The sequence below is a fragment of the Gavia stellata genome, chromosome 10 (genome assembly GCF_030936135.1).
Source record: "Gavia stellata isolate bGavSte3 chromosome 10, bGavSte3.hap2, whole genome shotgun sequence".
NCBI lineage: Eukaryota > Metazoa > Chordata > Aves > Gaviiformes > Gaviidae > Gavia > Gavia stellata.
In genome coordinates, this window is record NC_082603.1 from 15897908 (window position 1) to 15920786 (window position 22879).

At 37.1% G+C, this 22879-nt stretch overlaps 1 protein-coding gene across 1 annotated transcript in view; it reads left to right on the plus strand.

Moving 5' to 3' along the window:
* DPYD (dihydropyrimidine dehydrogenase) overlaps window positions 1-22879 on the plus strand; it is a 367872-nt gene that overhangs the window by 149095 nt on the left and 195898 nt on the right. Inside the window, exon 9 of the mRNA XM_059822172.1 lies at window positions 20948-21055. Within this exon, the coding sequence (XP_059678155.1) occupies window positions 20948-21055 (108 nt within the window). The remainder of the gene's footprint in view (window positions 1-20947; window positions 21056-22879) is intronic.

The window sequence follows — 22879 nt, forward strand, 5'->3', positions numbered from 1 at the left end:
CTGGCACGACACCAAGATGGGACAAAGGAGTGGGCAAGGCAGAAAACCACTGAACTTTGACTGATGTATGAACTGGTGCTGACTACATTGACAAGCAATTTGTTTGGTACCACAGTTCATCAGGAAATGGATGCACCTTCCCTTTTTGGATTGACGCTGGGGAGAACATTTTTATCTGCTTGGGAACCTGTCGAGGGGTGTACAATGTAAGAGCTAAGGTAATCAGTAATGCCTCTTGGTGGCAGAGAGGGTTCTTGTGCAATTACAGTAGTCTTCAGAGGAGACCCAAAGGCAAGGGATAGTCAGTCCCGTTGTCAGGTGCGGGAAGAGGAGATGGCCACAATGCAGGGCTGGATTCAGATATGCAGTGCTGAAGTTTAACTCTATATGCACAAACCAAAAATGATTACGACAGGAATCATGATCTGCTCTATCTAGGTCATTTAACTCCCACAGAAGCAAAATTAATGTCGTTATTTTCTTACTAAACCATACCCCTTTGATGTTTTCTTTCTTCATTTGGCTTTCACCTTTCATCTCACTCGCAACCTTTTTGCGAACCTCTGTTTATTGAATAGTAAGTTCCTTAGGAAACACTGGTCTCCTTTTTGTTTGGAAGGTACCCACATCACACGTGTTCAATACCAAAATAATATGTTAGACATTAATATCTTTTAACTTAGATATGTCATTCATTTGATAGGAAGTTACGTTCCATAAAGTCCCGTGTATGGCTGTAGCGTCCCCGGGGCAGGTATTCTGTCCTGAGAGCTGCAGAATTTGTCAACTCATCTTTGATTTAAAGATTGTTTTCTTAAGAATGTTTTGAATGAGTTTGTTGAATGTTGACACTTATAAACTCTCCCTAATTGAGACGACCACATTTTGTTGCTCACTGACCAGTGACAGGATGGAGCAGGTCCATTGGTTTTTACTCTATTCCTGGAAAGACCTTAATTTTAACAAGTAGTGGCAAGTTGAGGACATAGTCTTTGGGTAGAGATTAATGGCCATATGGTGTTGTTGCTTATACACTGGAAAGCTTAGTTATTTACTGTAAAATCTGACTCAAAATTCTATATGTGAAGCAGAGACTCCTACTTGGTTTGTTTCCATAACAACATACAAACCAACATCAATCACTTATAGTAGATCTCCACACTCCATAATTAGGGATGTAGTTTTAAGAAGTGTGGGAGGAGTTGTGTAAAATGTTTTTATGTTAAAAACAATGTTAGGCCTTGTTCTCACAAAAGCTTATGCGCAGACTTCACTTTACACGATGTAAGTAATTCCATTGGCTATGTCTATACAGCTCTCATGCAGTGTCTGGAGCAACTACGCGCACCGCGGTCTGTGTCCTGTCTGAATGACTGATGTATGAACAAGGTTTGCTTGAGGGGGAGCTTGCCTTCTGTATAGGGACCAAACTTGGTCTTGACTCAGCGTTTACCTCAATAGGCTGTGTCAACAGACCACTTTAACTTGCAATGCATGGACTTCAGTATGAGTGCAAATGTTTGTGGTACAACAACCTATGATATTGTAGAAAAGTGATAGCAAAAAACAACTGCTCAAAGCACTTGCTTGATGCAAAAAAAAAAAAAAAAATTATAAAATTAGCTGTGCATCTTCTTAATGTAGAATTTTAAGCCAATGGGACATCTGTCAAAAGTATATATGATATTTTTAACTGGTATCAGGTATGTTCATGCCATCTCCACACTTCTTACAGTACAGCAGTCAATGACAGATACTGCCATATACAGCTGTTACAACATCGTAACTTCTTCAGTGAGCCAGTTCCACAGCCCCATTAATCCCTTGTAGTGATCTACAGATTGAAAAAGTACAAAATCGTCAAATACAAGGTATTACCTCTCCACTAGACTTACTACTTTGCTGGAAAAAGCTTCTTTCGTTTTTGTGTTTTTTGGTTGTGTTTTATTTTTAAATACACATTATCTATATTTTAAAGTGCCAACCTGAAATGCTTCAAGTTCTCCTGGCATTTTTTAAGGCAATGATATAACTAAGTTATAAGAAAATATTTTCTCCAAAGCATCTTGTAGCTGACAAACCCTGGGCCCCTAGGCAAGCGGTGTTTGAGTTTTGTTAACTTTCAGCTGCTCCAGAGACAATGCTGGTCGTGTGAGCCTGGAAAGGAAAGGCTGAAGGGGAAAACCCTGCAAAAAGTGAGGGAGAGTTGGAAAAAAATAGTATATAAAGGGAGGCGAACAAGAAAAATAAATCTACAAGGAAATGGAACTGAAAAAATTAAGGAAATATAAAGGAAGAAAAATTAGATATAAGAGAATGCATAAACTGAAACAAAAAGCTAATTGAAGAGATAAAAGCTGAAAGACAGGAGCAATATCCATAAAGATGGTAAAAATGGAAAGTATTAAAATAAAGCAAAAATCTCATATAGCTATTTTAGCCACATTTTCAGTAGTTTCCTTCCTTTGATAACGTAGATGTCAGTTTTTTCTTTTAAGAAAAAGAACAAATGAATGGAATATATGTGTTTTGCTGAATTTGGATCCTTTGTGTTCTTTTTAAAATATTGTCTCATATACCAAATAAGTAAGATCTAAAGTTAAAAAAAAAAAAGTAGTATTTCTATAAATACCTCTCCTGACTGGTAGGCTGTAATAAGTTGAAAAATGGGGAAATGTGTGTATTTGAGGATTTTTACATTGGTTTTAATTACATTACTTATTCAACTCAAAGAATAAGCATACTGTTATGTCAGCCAATATATTGGGTTTTTTTCAAAACATAATTAAATCACAGCTGAGGTTGCTAGGTGACAGGTAAGAGAAGATGTATAATTAGACATGTCCAAAAAAAGTCAAATAGTGGAAACAAGTAATCATGAAGGAAGGTCACCACTGTCTGTGCTGACACCAAGTGACCATCTCATTCAAATGTGCAGTTCATTAAATAGTCACCTCCTGCTCTGTTTCTGCAGCTGAGCTCTTACTACTCTGTGTGGAGTTGGTGGAAATAGGGGGAATTTTAATTAGGTGCTAGTTTTGATTTGCTTTCTGAATAACCCTTTGACAATGTATTATTCCTAGTTTTTTAGTATTAGCATTCACATGCATTTCCCAAAGACAGAGGGTGTAGCTGTCCACCGATACGTGCGAGTCTTTCTACCTGTGTCCCCTCTGCACAGGCTGCTGGCAAAATAGCTATGATGTGACACGGCCTGTAGATAGGATCCATCTCCTTAAAACAAGGAAGGGAAAATAGTTGCAAAAATAAGCATTTCACAATAATTAATAGATGCTGGAGGCTAGATTCCTGTCTCTAGTCATTGGGGAGCTCCTTCAGTCTCCATGGCCTTTCTAAGACCATAGAGAGTGGCCTTTCAAGGTCATTGCTCAGTTCTCTCAGCACCTTGATTCCTATGTAGGGCACAGGTGGTCTGGGTGCCTCCAGAGCTCCAATTGCAAGGAGATAACAGTTAAGACAGTGCTTGCACTAGCACTGTCATAGGCAGGAAATAGTCTGCATGCTTCCTGGACTGTAAAGATTCTTCATTTTCAAATCCTGTTCTGTGAATGCCCAAGAGCCATCACAACCTTGCTTCTAATGTATGATCCTCAGCAAATCACTTAAATTTCTTTGCACATCTGTAAAGCGCAGGGATAAATGTCTGTTATATTTTGAGGTTTGACTGTTTGTGTAGTGCCTTGAAAATAGAAAGCACTACGAACAGTAAGTGCTATTTGTTACTATTGGTATTGAAATAACTCATGCAGCCAAGCGTAGAGTATAGCTTGCTGTCTGCCTAACTGATTTGCATTTCTACATGCAATGAAAATGGGAAGGTGTTGCTACACTATCATTACCTTCATTTTATAAATTTTATGCCTCTTGCAGTACAGCCAGGAATTCTGCATGCTGCATTTGTTATACATTTAATTACAAGGCTTCAGAAATTTTAAAGATTCAGTTTTCTTCCTTTCTTCTTCAATGCCATGATAGCATTGCATTTGTGGCATCTTTCTGATGGCTCCATTTGCTGAGTGGATCGTTTTGTTTATCTCTTTCCAGGTTTTTAAGTAATCTTAGCTGGATGTATGAATTACCTTTCATTAATTAATATTCCCCTATTCCGTAAAATCTATGTACCTGGGAATTTCGGTTTTAGTACAATGTTCTACACTATCTGTGTAAATGACTGAATGAATAAATAAGTAAATAGTCAAGTCCCCCAAACATCCCCTGTGGTGCCTCAACAGTAATCTCTTTTTATCTTACAAAGACAGCATTTAGAAATAGTTTCTTGCCCATTCAACAGTTTTTTCATTCACATATTCTGAAATGTGGCTTAATTCATTGCTTTGTTCCTGAGCTATGAGTCTCTGAAAATGGCTTTTTCTTTTCTGTTAAATTGGTGATAGACACGACCATGAAAAAAAGCAGCTGTCTGATATATAAATATATATCTGCTCAGCATTTGATTGAAGACTCAGGAGATGTTACAATCCTAATCCTTCCCTCCAAAAATTTGAGGGCATGAGCTTTGGAAAGACCTGTACTTACAGGTATGGAGCTGTATCTGTGCATATGCTTGGTGATGTGATTGTCAGTGCAGGGTTATCAGGCTGATAGTTTTCATTGCACATGCTCTACCTTTAACATCCAGATCTGATTTTGCTTTTGAATGCATAAGTGAATACTTGTTTTCTACTTACATGTATACTATAATCAAAAATAAAGTGGTGGTTGCCAGAATGCAGAAGTCAGAGGTAGATTTTTTTTAGCAGAGGATTCTGTTTATCCCAGTCTCTCTCTTCTCACACAACTGTTGCTGCTAAGGTTCAAGTGTTCAAGCAGATGTAGTCTAATTTTATATGTGAACCAAAACTAATTTATCATTAAAAATACCAGTGTGAAAGGCTTGGTTTGGTATAACTGATTTGGCAATGCCAAACTTCTGAAAGACAATTTTGTCAATAGGGCAGTGGAAGAACAGAGCAAGATTTTCCATCTGCATGGTGCGATTTTTACATAGACTTTAAGAAAGCTCCAATATCGAGCAGTGTCAGATGCAACCTGTTAGAAAATGACATCGGGGTAGAATTACTGTTCTTGCAAACACGTTGCAAACATCCATGACTGTAGGTAATGATGTTTAAGAAGTCGTTTTTAAATACTAATAACTTAAATCATCTGAGAGTGGGGGAAAATTATATTCAGTTTTTGGCCTTCTTCTACGCTTCTATCTTACAAGATTAGTAAGTATTTTTCTTGAATAAGACAAGCCCAACTCCATCACTTACTGGGAAAGGAACTGTGAGTTGGCAAGATGTGGTTTCTGCAAGCAAGTGTGTATGGTACTACATGGAAACATGGAAGGAGGTTTTGGAGTGAAGAAGTTTCAAAAATTAACTTTAAAGCCTTGTGTGAGAGCTGTTTTCTAGCTCCCCATCCCTGAGCTTTGTTTCTTTGTTGAATGGGTAGATGAAGAAAGGGTCTGATTCCTAGTACACTGCCACTAGCTAGGAGAGCTCTGTAACTGATAGAAACATACAGGGCCTGTGGAAAATGCCTGTAGATGCCTGTGAATTTCTCTTAATTTTCTGTGAATGTCTGGTACCTGTGCCCTAATAGGAATACTTTTCTTTTACCGAACTGTATTAGTGGATTTTTCAAATCCCAGATAAAAAAATTCAGAAAACTTTCCACGGTTTAGGACCTCAACCAGGGGGTATTTCATTGAATCATAAAATAGTTGGAGAGGGCCTTTGGAGATAGTCTAGTCTAGCCCCCCAGCTCAAAGCAGGGTCAGCTAGAGCAGCTTGCCTAGGACTGTATCCAGTGGGGTTTTGAACGTCTTTGAATACATAAGAAGGCTTGCTCTGAAAATCTCCTGGCACTCCTGAGGTTCTCTGCCTCCAAGGCAGTCTCCCTGCTAAATAGCGCATCAGTATAGACATACAGATCTTTTGGAAGACAAGGTATAGACCCCAAAGATACTTAGGCCCAGATCAACCAGCGTATTTAGGCACACACCAAGGAAGGGGTTGGTTTCAAGTACTGTGTTCAGTTTGGTCCATAACTGTGTTACAGTTAACATTAGATTTCTGCAGGGAAACTTTTTTCAAAACTTGATTTTTCTGTGTGTGCTTTCACAAACCTATCTGACTTTCACTACCCAACTTGCTTAAAAAACCCAGCTAGGTGGTTCTTCTGGCACATAGGGAGTCCCAAAACACTGCCAAGTATGTTTCTGAACAGATTTTCATGTCCAAAAGTTTTTTGTACTAATTGTGCAAGTAAGCGTGTTTATTATCTTTTGAACTTCGGTGTATTTTTGTTTGAACTCTAAACAACATGTTATCAATGATTGTATTTTACATATAATTATATAATATCAATTATTGACTACTGGCAGAAGCTTTAAAAAAAGTTTGGTGCTTCTTTAATTTCAGTTTTACTGTTACAGTATTACACTGAATAATTGTTTCTCCTCTGTCTCTCTTCATGATTTGCATGGACAATATTTCTGCTAAAGAAGACATAGATAGAATGCAGAAATTTTTTAGCATAAAAGAATTGTAGATAATCTCTGTGCTTTCCTGATTCATTGATTAGCCCGAGAAAGTCTGATAGCTAACTGAGGGTTTCCAAACAGTGTCAAAATATTCAGTGGCAAATTGATGTTGACATAATTGAAGTTGAATGTATTAATTTTGTCTTAGTGATACAGAAATCAATGCATTTTAATACTGACTTTGGTCTGGGTTTGATCCAAAGCACAGTGAAGGGCCTAATGATGTGAACAACTAAACTTTCTCTTTAATTGTGCAGCACTCAGCCTTTATCAGGTAGTAGCCAGCACATCAAGCAGGTAGGTCTAATACTGGACAGACAGCAAAAAGTGTGTTGACAGTGTATAGAGATTACTTTGTATAAAACCAGATGGAATATTTAAAATTAGCTCGGTATGTGCTTGTTGGCAATATAGCGTATCCTCAAAGCTCTTGACAGTTTTGAACAAGTTATCTTTTAGCTCAAAAAAGGGCAGTAAAATAATAAAATACAGTAGACCCCCAAATAGTCTTTATTTCAGTGAGCCTGATTTCGGGACTCCCACAGAAACCTATCTTCAGTTTTCTTCCTCAGGTTTAATAGAAAAGCTGAATTTGCTAGAACTGCCAAATTCTACATGTGACAAGAATTAAATCTGTTTTAAAAAGAAAGAATAGCACAAACTGCATCTTAAATTTATGCCAGTGGCATTGGATTTAGGCACTTCAAAGCAATTGCAAGAGCAGATTTGCATACAACAGAAACCTGTAAGCAAATTGAACATGCTATTTAGGATTCAAAGAGGAACAAAATGCATACTCCATCTCTGACATAATTTGTCTTGAGGTTTATGAAATAATTTTTCATCGGATTAAAATATTTAAAGTAATTAAAGATACAATTTGCTATTTAATAAACAATGTGTTTTGTAGCTTCATTAAGGATGCTGCCTTTCTTAATTGTAATAGTCCAAAAGGTTGTCAGTGAACTGTACATTAACTGCAGAGATAATAATGATTTTATATGCTAATAATTTTTAAATGAATAACTCGTGTAGTTTTTCAGCCACACGGGGAAAATAATTTACATTCCTAAAGCTTACTTTGGTATTAACCCCTTTACTTGGGGAGAGTGGATATCCTTGTATAAAATGTTCATTTGTTTTACATTAGCACTAATGCAAGCATGTAGAACCCACTGGTGTGAAAGGATTAAAAGCAGCAGCATTAGACAAGCATGAACATTTCAGAGAGAAATCCTTGTTAGAGGGACCTATTGGGACTGAGTAACTTGATTTTCTATTTATTGATCACATGCTTTTTGTTTATGTTACCATTTGAAACTCCACTGGGAGACAATCTTCCTGCTGTAGGGCTGCAAATACAAAAATATACACCAAGAAGACATTAAGGACTCATACTCACTCCTTGGTATGTTTGTGTGGCTGGACTAACATTAGTATGAGTCGGATGCTGCATCAGGGGAAGCATACGCTCTCTTGGGAGTAATTGCACCATGGGCTGCAGGCAATTTTAGGCATCTAGTTTTAACTTTCTGAAGCAGTCACATCTCTGGACATGGCTTCTCTTCATGGACTGAAAAGGGACGTAAGTTCCTACCTCTTTGACGCTTTAAGTATCACAAAAATTAGTTGCTTAACGTAAGAAGTATAATTTTCCCATTTTGAATTTTTTACTTAGCCACCAAAAGAATAAGCTTAAGAGGAGGAGGGAGCTCGTGTAGCTTGTGCAGATTTCTGCACCCACAAGCCAAGTACCTGATCCATGATCTTCAGTGACAGTGTTTCGCTTCATGTTCTTGACTGTTGGGTGTTGAGGAGGGATTTGGAGATCTTCACCATCATTTCTCTGTTTTCTAGGTAGTAGCCTTACAGCATCTGAGGTTCAACTGCATTATATTTCTGACCCAAAGTACCATATTTAGTGCTCTGTCAGCAGTACGTAAAAGACCCAAGGAAAACTCAGGCACTTGATGAAAATGGTATAATTAGTTAATAAAGACACTCTGCCTTTGAATAAAATTTCATATGAAATACGACATATGCTGGTGTTGGGAAAGGAATTCAGGTTTACTTAATGGATTAAAAAAAACTTTAGACAATTTATGACTTCTTTCTGTCATTGACCCTTACTCAGAATACGGTCTGGTCAAAGTGCATGACCTTGCTTAGTTATTTCCAGTATGTGAAAGTATGCAGGGGTAGCTATATAGTTGGTTTAATGTTTCTCAGCCAATCTACTTGTGTAGAATATCACTTTAACAGGATATTTACATAAAACTCCTTGCTACAGCTGCTTTTAAAAGGAAAGGCAGATAAATATGTGCTTAATGATAAGGACATCGATGTGAAGTGGGTAAATGACCTGAGTGAGAAAGCTTGTTGACCCTCCAGTGTGTTACAAGAATGTCATATTTGTTGCAGTGTACTCTGTACTGACACACAGCATGTGACAATCTGAGAAGACAAAGCCTCTGATGATGCATACTTATTATTCACCTGCAATTATAAAACTCTGTGTGCTATTTTTCTTAATTGATAGTGAACACTGGAGCATTATCATATTGAAAGTGTCACTTCAGAATGTTCCTTTAAAGAAATTAGTAAGAAAGTCTTCTCAAATGTTTTGATAGATGATTCATGGCACTGGAGCTGCTGTCGAGGAGCCGATATAGCCAAGCCTATAAATATGCAGTTATGAGAATTCTGGAAACATGCATTCTGGTAGTGTGACAGATTCAGATTCAAAAAGCACTTTTTCTACCAGAGTAGGTTTCTAAAGTTGCTTTCTTCCTGTTCTACATTCAGATACCATTGTCTAATTAGGCTAATTGGCTGGCAAATTTGCCTTCTTTTAAATAAAATTATTTTGGAGGTGAGAGAACAAATACCATCAGAAACGTGAATTACTCTTTCTTTCCATAGTAATTGTTTCTTTTTAACAGAGCAGAACTAGGCTTTATTATTTCTAGGAAATTTCTGTTTAATTTACTATATATGATGCATTTCCGGAAGGAATGAATATTGGCAGTCTATTTATAAACCTTTAAATAAAGTAATTATAATGGAATGACTGACCTCTACCTTACCTGCTGTGGCAGTAATGGATACAGCTCTAACAAATAACTGTTACCTGATGGTATTTCAACAAAGCAAGCTTGCTTTAAGTCAGTACATGTGCATTTTCCTGTGTTTTGTATTGTCTTCTGAAGATCCAAAATACATGGTGGATAATGAGAATGAATGATAGCTTAGACGTGTTCTTTCCTTGAACTGCTGGTTGTATTAAATCCACAGCTCCTGTGCAGACCTACAAATCTATAACATCCGTTTCAGATGAATTCGGAAACAAGGGGCTGCATTCTTTTATTTTTGGTCCAGAGATTAAAATTGATCATGGGAGACACAAGGGAGCAGATTGTAGTATCACAGCTCAATGTGGTTAACTGGGATAGTTCACGGCTTCTGTTCTACTTAACTGTGCGCATACAGGTTACAAATATTATTGATTGCAAGGGTCAGTGAAGGCTGGAGGGAGGTTATGTTGCTTGATGCTATTTGGTAATTTTTAAGGGACAAGAGCTATGAACCCTCATAGCAGCTGGGACAGGTACAGTTTAAATCTGACAAATGGAGATTTATGTTTGTGTGAGCTGGCAAAGCCCTTCAGGTAGAAATAATAAATTTGATAGGTTGTTTTATCGTAGGTCAAATAATGTGCTGTAGAAGAAGGGAAAAAAAGATTTAATTATTACCTTTTCATCAGAATGCACTGATTATAGGTTTTCAGTTGTAGATCTGTGCTGCAGAAAGATGAATAATGTTTAGAAGGTTTTTTTTGAGGCATCATTTTAAAATATACGTAGAGATGGTTTACCTGAAGTGATTCAAAAATGCAGAGTAGATGGAACGATACAGGAGTAATTACTGAATAATCTTTATAGCATCTTTTTGTTCTTCCATGTGGACAAAACCAGTGTATTAATACTTTAATATTTAAGATAACACAATATAATATGTTAACAAAGAACTGGGAACCAGTATTTGTTTCCTATATTGACATTTCAGAGAGAGTGGTAATTATTCAGTAGCATTTGGAAGACATTGCTGGTTTACACTGAAGACTTTTACATTTGGAAAAAAAAAAAAGAGGTTTGGGTGAATCCTTGTTACATTTTAAAAATAGGAATAATCAGGATGTCCTATATTTTTCAAGTTATATAGGGTGCAAAGCTGTAATTGATCCAGTCTATTGTTTCATTGCCACCATATTCAAATAGAATGGAAGCCATGGAAGTAGCATGCAACAGAGTAATAGTAGTGGGTTTAAGAGAAACGGCTATAATTAGATATTTCTGTGATTCTTAACTGTTCTATTTAATTAAATTTAGGAAACAATATTATAAAAATCAGTGTTTATATTTGTAATACTTTAATACCACCTATCAGCTATTATATTACTACTATATCAAAAGCACAGGACGATTTTATCTAGTACAAGTTGATGTTGTCACAGTACACCTCATTGCAACTTCCTTGCTGTACAGTGCCTGAGATCTGACCAAAGGTGTTATTCCAGAATATTAATGACTTAATTATTCCTTGTCTATTTCCACAGAATGAATTTGCTGCCTTTGATAGATTTTTTCAACTATTGCTTTGCAGCCGTGTAGAGGCCTAGTATTTATTTTTCTTTGTGATGCCAACTAAGCATTTGTAGTTTTTTCTTTGTGAATGTTTTCCATCAGATTTGTTCTCGTTTTTTCCATTCCCTGCATATTTACCATATGTAGCTCCTATTGATCCAGCTTTTCAAGATTTTTTTTTCCAATTTTTTTTGAAATAAAAAATTAATATGAAGAGATCTTTTCTATGCTAACGTTTGACTTTTCCCTTTGTAAATTTTCATTGACTTTGATTATTCCAATATGCCAGCATGACTGCCTATAAACTGGACATTTTGGGTAAGTTATAATGAATCTTCTTGGGGAAAGATACTGTTTCTATTGCAAACAGCTATTGTAATATTTTCTGCTTTCTTTTCAGGAGTCTGCTGCTCCCAGTCTCTCCTTCCAGTTTATTTTGCTTTTGCTTCTACATATGTGGATTTTCTATACTGTATAAAATCACTTTACTGTGACATCTGGTTTCTGAGATGATAGATTTTTTGTGTCCGTCAAGTTACTGATAGACAATCCCCAAGGAGGTGATCCTGCTTTTGTGGCCACTTCAGCACTGTTTACTGAACAAGAGTAAGCACTGGGGCCAGTTTCTTCTCCTCTAGTGTGGTACAGCATATCACACTGACATATGGTATCTGGCTGGTGTCTGGAGGAAACACAGCCCCACTATGTCTTTCTTTTGGCATGTTAGTGCTAGGAACACACTTGTAGAAGGAAGAGGGAAAGGAACTGACAACATTAGCATGTCAGATCTTAAACTTCAGCATCCCTGCTACGCCGGTTCAAGGATGCTCCTGAATAACGACAGCTTATGCCAGTGGTGACAAGTGACCAAATTCCCGTCAGAATTAAAAATCCAGTTCAGCTCTATTCTAAGCAGACTGGAGCAAGCTCTTTTCCTGGGTGGAATGGTACATTCTTATGTTAGAGATGGATTTGACTGAGACTACTAAATGCATTTTTGCTAGTGACCTTTTCAGATTTGTTGCCAGTATAATAAATGTTCCCAAGATGACACAAGGAAGGTTTGCAGCAATATTCCACTTTATTTTTTACAGCAGATGTTTTTTCACTTACTCTGTATTACAATTTACAGAACTCTTATGTTCTACAAATCAAGATTCATAGCAAACTGTTTCAGTTCTTTAAGTTCTGCAATAAACAATACCAGGCAGAACAGAACCAGAGGGAAGGTAAGCAGCTTCTGCATTCATCCTTGTCTATGATGAGGTTTACTTCATAGTAATCTTCACATTTGAGCAAGTTCTTTCAGCAGGACTGCCATCTAACTTTCTAGCATCCTCAATTTGACTATTACTTCAAATATGGCCAACGTTAAGTATCAGTTTCCAACCTGAGATGAAAGGCTAGAATTACCATCTGTTCTTTAATTTAGGAAGCTGTATATCTTTGTCCAATCTAGTATCACTTCATCTAGTGTGTCCTTTAAAGAATTATGTTTTAAAAACACGTAGTGACACTGTATGCTTCAGTTCTGAGGTATGCATTTTAAAAGAGTGCTTTTAGAGGATAAGTGCTCAAGTCAAACTGGGAGTTTAAAATCTTTGTGGTGCTTAACTGAATACCCAGATATTGAGAATTGCAAAATCACCACACCATTTCTTCAGATCTTTGTTTAATCATCTTGAAACACTGATGATTTTCACTAAAATACATTACCTTAGTCATACTTGAGTGTCACCCCAATAATATATGAAGTGCAGGTCCCATATGTTGACCATAATAAAATTAAGAGCAGCAATTAAGACTAGAGGTAGGCTGTGGAGGGTAGGCTAAAGCCTTGAAAAAAGCTGGACTGATTATGATATAACCAAATTAGGGGTGGACTCTATATTTGATGGGGCTAATGAGTTATGGTTCTCCTTTGGACGTTTTGGTCAACATTAGATGTCAATCTAATCTGATCATGGGATCACTAGATGTTGTGAGGACAGACCACAAGGCTGCAGTGCTTTGTAATCCAAGCTCAGATATACAACACTGATTGTGTGGCCATAATCCTAATCTCCATCACTCATGTGGATTGATTCTAAACTCTGCCTGTGATTCCCATCTGCAGTTTCTGATGCGTAGCTCTTGTGAAATTTTGGCTACGTCTATACTGGGATTTGGGATTACACAATTGGCTTCAAAGAGAAATTGGATTATAAGAACAAATTTTGTTCTGGCTGATCTTGACTACTTCATTCCTGTTATTTCAATACCATTTGCAAGAGCCTAGATCCTTGTCCCTGTGTCTAATTTAGCAACAAAGTAAGGTGTGAGACCTATAGACTGCATTACTTCCAGGTTCAGCTACTTATTCTGATGTTTTTAAAAGGCATTATGGTATGGACATAACTTTTCAACTTGGAATGCACTGCAGCAGTTGTCTATGGCTCCTGTTGATAGATGTGAAGGGTGTTCTTGCACATACACTGTACAGAGTGTTCATTCTAACGAGGATAAGAAAAGGCTAACCCAAGTGTCCTGTAGTTCTTGTACTTTTCTTCCTTTTTTAATGAACGAGGCCTTTAGCTATCATTAGGGAATTACTTCTATAAACCTTGCCAGTGTACCTATTCCAAACGAAAGAAATCATTAAGAAAAAATGGTAAAAAGGAGCAGTTATATTACAAAGTAAATCTACCAGGCTTACAAAGAAAACAAATTTGAAAAAGCCACCTGCTGTGGAGATGAGGCAGTAATCTCAACAGCAGGAAATAAACAGAGAGAGAAGAAAATACAAAAGCATAGACATTAAAAAAGTAATTAAAACACTTATCTCCATCGACATACATAGCAAACAAAAAAAAAATCAACCACCTAGAAAACATACTCTATTGAACCTCACAACAGGAAGTAACAAAGCTGCCACCATAAAAAAAATCTCCAGCAAAACGAGAGAGATCCTTTAAAAATACAAGCCTCAAAAGTATTTACTAATGTGTTAATCACTAATGGACTGAGCTTGAGAGAAGCTGAGCACCTGCAGAGCATTTGCAACTTTACTGGGCATTTAGTGTTTCAGAATCAAATCTTTAAAAATGTAGAGAGAGTAACTCTTTAGATACCAATGGCTTTCGGTTCTATTTCTGATGAATGTCGTAGCACGAATTGTAACGGTGCGTTTAATATAATCCGCTATGTGGCACAGCTTAGGTACCATATTTGGATAATGCATTTCAGTATAGTTCATATCTAAATTGTTGTGTAATATTGATCCATGGACAGCAATGTTATCAATACTGATGGGAATGAATGTGACTTCCTATAAACAAACAGGTAGAGCGCATGCCACTGCATACAAATAGGTTCTATCATGTCTAGGGAAAACTGTAGATTTGACAGTTATGAGTATTTACTGTTTCAATTTTATCTTTCAAGAAAATACTTTAATGTACTTAAAACTCATGGTCCAATTCTGGAGCACAAGTCTTATGAGGAGCGGCTGAGGGATCTGGGGTTGTTCAGTCTGGAGAAGAGGAGGCTGAGGGGAGACCTCATCACTCTCTACAATTACCTGAAAGGGGGTTGCAGAGGTGGGTGTTGGTCTCTTCTCCCAAGTGACAAGTGATAAGACAAGAGGCAATGGCCTCAAGTTGTGCCAGGGGAGGTTTAGACTGTATATTAGGAAAAATTTCTTTACTGAGAGAGTGGTGAGACACTGGAATAAGCTGCCCAGGGAAATGGTGGAGTCACCATCCCTGGAGGTGTTCAAGGAACATATGGATGTGGCACTGTGGGACATGGTTTAACGGGCATGGTGGTGTTAGTTGATGGTTGGACTTGATGGTCTTACAGGTCTTTTCCAACCTTAGTGATTCTGTGATTCTGTGAATTTATGCAATTCATGGATTGTGTGACAAATAAATAAAACTGCTTTAAATACACAGATTTTGATCTCCATTTCCCCAGGCCATAAACTAGACTTGTTGAAGAAGAACAGAGCATTCAGAAATATTAAAGGATACTTATGCACTTGGAATTTACAGTATGTTCTTTCTTCTCTGCAATGCACCTTTGTAGTCATACTTGGACCATATGGTACCTGTAGCTGCAAGTCTCTGGGCAAGTGTGAAATGCTATCAGAAGTGTTAGATCTGAAATATTTTTATATGGTAACACAAGGAGCAAGTTGGAACACTTGGTGCGTAAAAGGGCAGGGAGACAGGACAAAATGGGTACTTTTCTGTTAATTCAAAAGGACCTTTTCAGAAGGCAAATGGTGGATTTAGAAACTTACTTTTAGAGGGCAGTTATCTTAGTTCTGTATCTACTTTAGCAGATCTTTTTAAGAAAATAAAAAAACCCATATAAACAAATACTGTTAACAAAAATAACTTATCAAATCATGTCAGTTCCTCTCTAAAATTTGTATCAGTCTCTCTGTCAGCCTTCCATGGGTCCTTTTTCCAGGGCACATGAGTGGGCACAACTTATTATTCCTATTCCTCAAACTGGCCAAAGGTGAGGTATTGCTGGTGCAGAACCTGTGCTGTGTCATTACTGGGCTGTGTTCAAGTTTCTATGCTGATTAGTAGGCTGGGTCTCAGCTTGGCTGAGCTTAGCCTCTCAGGTATTATTTCAGGAGACTTGCATTGCCACCAGAGCAGATACACAGCTAATCATATGTTTCTTCTGTCTGCCCACATCCAGTTTCTTATGAGATTCACACATTTTTCTCCTCATTTGCAGTAGATTCTGACAGTTCAAGGCTTTCTACCTGGTCCTAGGATCTCCTGGGCCCCCCTTTCTCAACAGATCCCTGTTCTGGTGGCAGAGAAGGGCAGAACAAGAGTTTTCCCTGTAAATGTGATTTTTCAAAATAACTCTGAAACATGAGCAGGTTTTCATAGATATGGCAAAAAGTGGAAAGACCTCCTTATCCTCTAAATTTCTACCTAATGCTCCATATTTGTATGACATGAGAACATTTGAAAAAAACCAAAAGTCCCATAAACTTGTGAATGGGGTGATGTTGGTTTGGGGTTGCTAGTTTTAAAAGGTAGAAAAAAGGATGTGCGTAGCCAGTGAATCCAGTTTTCTTTGTTTTCTTTGGAATTCAATTTGGATAAATTTATAAATGTAATGTCATTTTGAAACAAAGTTGAAAGATTAATTGTAAAAAAATGTTGAAATAGAGTGTTACCTGGAAGTAAGAGGTTGGTAAAAACAATTCAGCCAGTTCTCATCTTGAAAAATCTCTCTGTCAGCATAGCAACAACTACGAATGCAAAGAGAGGGGATATTGCTTGAAAGATCCTAGCTCTTTATTTGTTTACCAGCAAACAAATTTAATTTAATTTAATTTGTTTTTAAACAAATTTAAATTTAATTTTCCAACTTAAGTTTTTCGAAAATGTGGTAATATCACAATTAAAAATTAATCAAACCAAACTTTTCAGCGTTTGATGTGAGGAAAAACAGAAAACCTCACAATGCTCTGGTAAGTTTTGTCCCTGTAGGCGACTGTATATTTACACTTCAACTTCAGCTCCATTTTTTTGGTCTGGAGATTTGTTTTCAGTTAGCTGCCAGTGAAAACTACACTTGACCCTTACCAAGGACAAGGGCTTATTTTGTATGTCAGTTATTGAGACTGGCTGAGAAGTTCATTTGAAACTGCAAATCTGCCCAAACATGTCAGATTTAAGTAATCCAAACAATGAGTTCAGGTTCAGACGGCATTCCTGTTTCTGGGGAGAGGGGATTTGATCAAAATAGGAAAGAGAGACATGCTGTGCCTCTACTCCCGCTTTAGTTTTCCTTTCCAGACCAGGCTAATAGTTACAGTAATAGCAGCAGTAATATTTCCTTTTCAGACTTAGCTGATTGATGTGTTGAAGTGTCTTGATTTATTTGGCGCAGCAACTAAGTGAACTAGGTGCATTGCTCTGCATGCCAATCCCTTACATTGTGTATGCATCACTCTTGTATATTGCCTTGTATATCTGACAAATCGACTCTAATTGTTTAGCAATTCATATTTCATCTGGACTAGGAAATTGTGAGAGGATCTAAATTCTATCTCTTTAAATGGAGACGATGGACTTAAGAGTGATGTTTACTGAGAGTTAGCTGGAGCATCTGGAGGTGAAAGGCAGGGCCTAGCAAACCAGAGGGTCAGGAATAGAGATTAATTGCTTTCTACGGTGTACCTGACCCAGATTGGGACTGTATAGATTAGCTTTTGCTAAACTGAACTAGATCTGTCATGCAAGCTGTTATTTTTATGATGTTTCTACTTTCTCTATTCTTAGTAAATGCCATTTTCCCCAGTCCATGAGGCTTCATTGTGTCGTTCAGACATCAGTTGCTCCAGAGGCTTGTTCCCTGGCATCAGCAGGTAAAGGGACTGAGGCTTCAGGAAGCCCAGGGCGTTGGCTGCAGAAAGCAGGCGGCCAGGCATAGCCCTCTGTTTGTGTATGGGTGTGCAGAGTCCATCCGAACAACACCAGTGGAATTGTCTTTCTAGGCTGTCTCCTCTTGGTTGCCCTTCAGAAGAGCTGTTCTTCAGTGCAGGTGAAGGAAATAATTGTAATCACTAGATTTTGATACAGGTTATTTAAAGACAGGAGACCTAGAATAGTGAAAGACTATTTCAGGACAAGAAATACCAAGTAATAAAAAAGCCTTTTAGATGGCTTGCAGGTGGATTTGGAGAGCAGAGAACTGACTACCATTGGTTTCAGCCTAAAATCTAGGGGAAAGACCTCAAGTTTTTCTAACCATTTTTTCTTGGGTGGCTCCTGGCTATTTTGTACTAGTGTGTGAATTCCCTTTGCTAAAGGATCTCTCTGATTTATCTTCAAAGGGTATTTCTCTTGGTTCATTATTTTGACCTAAATTGTGTCTTTCATAGATGACGGGGGTTTTTTAAATTTTATTTCTTCTCTAAAACCGTTTGCTCAAAACTACATTTTTCCTCTACAGCTGTTTTTTCATCAAATGCTCTCTCTCCTGAGAAGCTGTTGGCTATTTATCAATATTTGATCTGTCTGTAAAGCGTACTTCTGTGGGGTGGCTGTTTCTTATGAAATGATGTCTCTCTAAAGTGGGTCTTATCAGTTCTTGATCTCTTTCTCTGTCTGCTTCTGCCTGCCTCTGTCTTAGCTAGCTTAGTGGCTTTAAGAAGTACTCAATCTCTCTATTTTAACAAAATTAAATGCAATCATTGTAATGGCAAATACTAAACAGCAAAAGGAGATACATCAGAGTCCAGTACAACTTCCAGGAGACACTTAGCAAAGAGCTTGAAACTGTGCCATGTTTATAGGTATAAGAGAAAAATTCCTTGCGTTTCCTTCAAATGTAAATATTACAAAATTGGTTTTCATGGAGTTTTCAGCAAAATGAAAATAGTAAAATAAATAGCAGAAAATGCTATGTATACTGACTACCTCTTAGGTTTTTTTTTTTTTTTTTGGTCATATCAGCCAGGCTAAACATTATTGAATCCAATGCATTCTTAATCCAACTCATTTGATTTCAGTGATGCTGAACTAGTGATGAAACTGAACCATGAACATTGCAACGTTGCCTTAATTCTACTCCTTCTTCAGCCTATGGGAGTTCAATTACTGATGCTATTAGAGATTAAATCATTTCCATTAGGAGATGATAAAAGCTGGGAAAATAAGCGGGGAAAAAATATTTGTGAGGGTTTCTCCTTGTTTTTGAATGGGGCTAGACATTAGGTAGAAAGGAAATTATCTAATGCAGACTGCATGTCTCACTAATGACAAGAGTGTTTCTCCCAAGAGCAAACTGAGGTCTCTGAGCTGGTTTATGGATACCTCAATAGAAATAGTTGCATTACTCTATCCTCTGCCTGTAGGCGGTCACGGAAAGCTTCTTCTGAAGTACTCTTCTTGCCATAGATGATTTTGCAATATATACACAGAGGAAAACCTATGCAGTTTTAAAACAAATTTCTTTAATGCATTTTACATATTGCACTTTCAATAGCACTAAGTATTTTGGGCAGCCTCTTAAAATAGCCATTATTCATTCTTCATTAGCTGATACTCCAGTCGACCCAGGAAGTACAGCATTCAAAGGTCTTGAAGTTCAGTATGTGCTAGTATTTTCTAACCTTATTTTTCTCAATATCCAACTATGGATCAGTGATGTTTTGAAAGTCAGGTGTTCAGCAACTGAGTCATGATTTTTTTTATAAATAGAGATCAAGAAAGTGCTCAATAACATGAGATTTTTGAAATGCAAAAATTTCAGGATTTTTTAATTTGCTTTTTAGCTTGTAAGCCTTTTGAATTCACTGAGAGCATGTTTTAATTTTCTTCACTGAAACTGTTAAAACTAAAAGTATACTTTTTTTTTTCTTCTTGTATTATAGTAACTTCATTCAGGGATCTAGAGGTTTAAGAAACTTCCCTCATATCAGGTGACTCATGAAATAATCCTAAGCTTTCTTACGACTGAGTCCTGGTCATACGCTGTAATGAGACAGATTTTTGCTGCTTCAGTAATATGAAAAGGTCGTAAACCTTCCCTACTTTGAACAGCACTCCTCAAAGTGCAGTCCTGCTTTATTGTTGATACTAACATGGTGTTATTGGGGTTTTCCAGACCCTTATGTCTCAAAGAGGAAAAAGATTAATTTGCTGCCATCCATGCCTGAGAATGGAGGGAACACGGATTACTTTGCATGCTCTAATTCTACCTGCTTGCTCTGAGGACTCCTTGGTTCTAGTGTGTTTTCTTAGAAAAATTGTTGACATTTACTCCATTTCAGTATGTAATTATTAATTAGCATACTTTGATAATATTATGGGGGTTTAGATGTAAATATGAAAGTCGAGGCCTTGTTGAAAATACCGTGATAGATCATTGCATTTGCATGAAAAAAATGTTTTAACTTCTGTGTCAGCTAGGATGGTTTTTTGTGCTGTCCAAATGTTCACACAGCAATGAGAAGATACTCTTTGATAATTAGAAGATGCTTTTTGCTGCTTTCTTTTAATTTAAAGGTATTTGTTGCTGCTATTGGTTGTGAAGTGTATCCCTGTCTGTATCCTGTGGCTTCTTTGTAAATGTGTGCTATTAATAACTATAAATAAATATCACCCAATAAGGACTTCATGGTTTTGAGAAAACAACTAAGAATGGCAAAAAATGACAGCATACAAATACTTGCAGATAACACGGATCTACAGCATTGCCATTTGTCCTCCTCTCCTCATTGGTTAAGCTGTTTATTATTGCCTCATTTGTATTATCTGCAGAATAGCTGTATTGAAAAATGCCTCAAAACATGGGGAACAAAACCATTTCACAGCAGTAAGAGTTACATGTGCCTGCAGGTAAAGCAACACAAGAAAAGCTTACAGGAGTCTTCTCTTCCCTAGTAGCTCCCCTGCTTTTGCACCCTGTATATTCTGTTCTCTCTAACCCTTTCCTCTGCATTTGTTTTGGTGTGAGTTATATGAGTACACAGGTTATCCGACAACCTTCTTTTCAAGTGCCAGTACTATTAAAAGATCACCAGTTATGTAAGCTACAAACCACAAACGTGAAGCTACAGTCATTTATGATGTTCTTTCAGAAACATCTGAGGGTTTGTAAAAGTGCTTGTATTGAGGACATTTTTGAGAATGTGTATGTAATGTGAAATAGATATTGGTCATTGAAATTTCCCTTCTAGTTCTGATATGCCTTAAAATACCTATTTTAGGTTTGCCAGAACCAAACAGAGACAGTATATTCCAAGGACTGAGAATGGATCAAGGATTCTACACATCTAAAGACTTCCTACCTTTGGTAGCAATGGCAAGTAAACCAGGTGTGTGATATTACATTTTTGTTTGCAATCATGTTCAGTAAGTCATTAGCAGTTATTGATATTTGATATATCTGGACTGCTGGTTACACAGCAGCACATCCAATTATGAAGCACCTCCCCATGAATAGGTCTGGGGCAGGTTTTCTGTTGGTGAGTTGCAACCTCAGGGCTGTGGTCAGGAAAGTCAGTCCTAGAGGCTGTAAAGCAAATAGTCATATATAAAAAAATCTAAGCACATGGCAAATCATTACCCCTAATAAGTTATATTTGTTATTTTGTATTATATTCAAAAGATGTCATAAGCTTCTCATTTGTATAAATTATCTTGATATAAATAGTATATATAAGATGGTCTTGAAAAAATCTGATCTTAAAGAAGGTGTTGCTGACCCATATAAGCAGCTGCTGTGTATATTGTTGATAAATAATTCTGCTTGATCCCAAGTCACGTGCTGTATGTTTTACAGACATGTTTAAGGGAGCACTACTTCCTTACCCAAAGAAAATACAGTCTGAGACTCAGGACAATAGCAGTATGCCAGGAGTTAATAAGACAACACTCAGTTCATAGGCACCAAACGCAGTCTTGTTTTGTGCTTTTACATCTTTGTTTTGAGTACAGAGATGGCTGCGTTTGCTCCCCAAGGAGTATAGCTGCTTTCATTAGCCCTGAATGTGAAGTTGTAAGCCCCAGATGGATGTATGAGATGGGGCTCATGATTTCTGCGCCACGTTCCCTCATGGTCTAGATTCCTCAATGTGTTGATAAAAAAGAAATCCCATGTACAGTTTTCTGGGCGTATACTTAGTGCAATATGTGGTCTTGTACATATGACCCCATATTTTACCACACATATACCTTTTTTATCTACAAACTGATTTTCTTCTGAGCATTCAGAAATTTCTTTTAGCATCATATAGGGTTGCCTGCTTAGTTAGTAGGCTTTCCATAAAAAATGTGTTAAAGAATCTCTCTTCTGTGGCAAATTAATCTGCATATAAAAGTAAAGTTTATTACCCCATTTTATGGAAAATATTTAGGAAGGGAAATTCTGCATCCCATCTGTCCCATCTCTCTGCTGTTTTGATCAAATGCTTATTTCTGCCTGTTTTCTTAAGCTCAAAGTGGGTTGGGAGAAAAGGGTGTTTTGGGTTTTTTTGAAGAAAGAGGTGTTTAAAAATGAAGCAGATTGAGAATATGCACTGCAAAACACTTGTAGATTAACAAAGGAAAAATAAATCCTGCAAAACAATCCCCTCTTGTAATAATTTGACTAAAAATGCTTTATAGAATTCTGTATGGACATGTAGCACTCATGTACTGTAAGTTGCCTGCCTGCATGAGGATCACTGTGATCCGCATCTTTTAAAATGTTGCAAAGTAGCACTCTGATTTGCCAGGATATGTAATGATATTTTTTTATATTAAGTCTACAATGAAAAAAAGGATGAACTTTGAAGAACTAACCTTTTCTGACTGATTGTAATAGATATCTCTTTGGTATTATCTGTTAATTAACATGGTCTCTTAATTTTGCTAGTGTCTACCTGTAGCCGTAGCCACCTCTTGCTCTCTAAAGCATGGAATTTTAAAATAAAATATACACGTCCTATATCCTGCTCTATCCTCTTTTTTTTTTTTTTTACTATGACAGTTCTCTAATAGACATTATAGACTTATTCAAAGTAAAATACATATTCTGCCTGCTTATTCGGTTCTGAATACCACTTGTTAATATACTTTCCTCCAAAAGGGGTTCCCCTTGCAAACACATAGACGTGAATTTACTTTGGGATTAGCCTTGTTACCAAGAGCAAAGAGGG